This window comes from Pistacia vera, unplaced genomic scaffold, assembly GCF_008641045.1.
Source record: "Pistacia vera cultivar Batoury unplaced genomic scaffold, PisVer_v2 Contig650, whole genome shotgun sequence".
In the NCBI taxonomy this organism is placed as follows: Eukaryota; Viridiplantae; Streptophyta; class Magnoliopsida; order Sapindales; family Anacardiaceae; genus Pistacia; species Pistacia vera.
In genome coordinates this window covers 293,633-295,324 of record NW_022196502.1, presented here as the reverse complement: position 1 = coordinate 295,324, position 1,692 = coordinate 293,633, and the positions used below count along the sequence as shown (strand labels likewise).

The 1,692-nt window shown below is 33.0% G+C and overlaps 1 protein-coding gene across 1 annotated transcript; it reads right to left on the bottom strand.

Moving 5' to 3' along the window:
- Nucleotides 1-714: 714 nt before the first annotated feature.
- LOC116111811 (putative disease resistance RPP13-like protein 3) lies at nucleotides 715-1,308 on the bottom strand. Its single transcript, XM_031397960.1, has one exon. It carries the CDS (start codon nucleotides 1,306-1,308, stop codon nucleotides 715-717), a length of 594 nt encoding a protein of 197 aa, XP_031253820.1.
- Between the last annotated feature and the right edge of the window lie 384 nt (nucleotides 1,309-1,692).

Sequence of the window (1,692 nt, the reverse complement as noted above, 5' to 3'; positions counted from 1 at the left end):
GCTGACAACAAGCAATACTACACCATTATTGATGACACTACACTCATGAATTACAAGCAATATAGAACCTTTATTACAAGAAAAAGCCACAATCATCCCAGGTGATCACTAGAAAAGATAGATTCATCAGCATCATTCTTTATCTGCTCATGATAATAGAAGATTTACGTCAGTCAGCTAAATTAATTCATACAATAAGTAAAAAACAAATGTAAAAAAAGAAAAAAAAAAGCTGATAATTTCATTGAATATATTGCTAAAAATAATTGTAGATGTAGATAGATCGTTAAAATAGAATTATTTTGATACCAATATTGTTATCTAATATCGCCAAAGCAAATTCTAACGACAGACCCACGGCTGCCGATACCGAATTCCAACAGTCAGAACTTAATCAATTAATTAAGTAATTTTTTTTAATAATGTTTTAAATAAAATAAATTATAAGAGTACTTTTATTTATGATAATAAAAAAATGTATTTATAAAAAAAATTCAGATAATTGATGATTAATTACAATTACTACCAGATTAGAATGATGCTAATCCAACTATTAAATTATTTTTAGAAAAAATTTTATCTGTTTACTCATTAAAAAAAAAAAAAAAAAAAACTGCAATATTTAATAGCAGAGAAGTGAATTTAAAAGAAACACATTATTCAAAGGTTTACTTGTTTTAGGAGATTGACCTATTGATTATGTGAGTGATGGGGCTACTCGTTACTCGGCCTCAATTTCTTCAATAAGCTCCTCAATATCTTTTGCCGAAAGAGATGAAAAATATTTACTAGTGTAACCAACGTATCCTCTAATTCTTCTGCAACATGCTCAGATGGAAGGTCGTTGTTGCATTGGACAAAGCCTTCAGCTATCCAAAGGCGAATTAATCTCCCAAATGTAATTTCGTAGCCTTCTGGAAACACACCAAAGTATAAGAGACATGGCTTGAGATAGTAAGGAAGATCATAATAACCTTCAGACAAAACTCTGTTGCAATCACTAAGATGGGAATCACTGCTTAATTTTGAGCCCAAACTATCTAGTATATTTTCCCATTCAGAAACAATCTTGTTTTTTCTTGAGAGAAGCCCACCTATCGTAGCAATTGCTAGAGGTAGACCTCCACATTTTCCAACAATACGTTCTGATAATTTCGTCAAGTTTGGAGGACAATAACTGTCAGAGCCAAATGCCTTTCTACAAAAAAGTTCCCATCTATCTTCTGCAGACAAGGGTTCAAGCATGTGAAAATGAACTATTGACAACGGTATGAATTCAGCAACTGCTTTATTTTGTGTCGTTAGCATCACTTTACTGTTTTTTATGGTTATCAAGTAAAGCATGCTCTACATCTCTCCAAAATTCAATTTTCGACACGTCATCAAACAAGATCATGTAACACTTGTCCGTTAAGTGCTCCCTCAACATCGTGATCAAATTCTTCTCTTCCAGTTTATCTGCCTCCATTAGAGTGGACCCTGTTGAATGGTAAAGTTCTTGTAAAATTTTCCTTAGTAAATCTTTCTTCAAGTATTCTTTCCCAATTGTTATCCAAGCCTAGCAATCAAAATGCTTCTTCACTGTATCATTCGTATAAATTTTCCTAGCAAGAGTGGTCTTGCCACGTCCTCCTTCACTCACAACAGCAACCACTGAACGGTTGGATGTTCCACTTACCAACAAACCGATCA

Excerpts from the sequence above, each read along its gene's own strand:
- LOC116111811 (XM_031397960.1), bottom strand. The coding sequence starts at position 1,308 with ATGCTAACGACACAAAATAAAGCAGTTGCTGAATTCATACCGTTGTCA.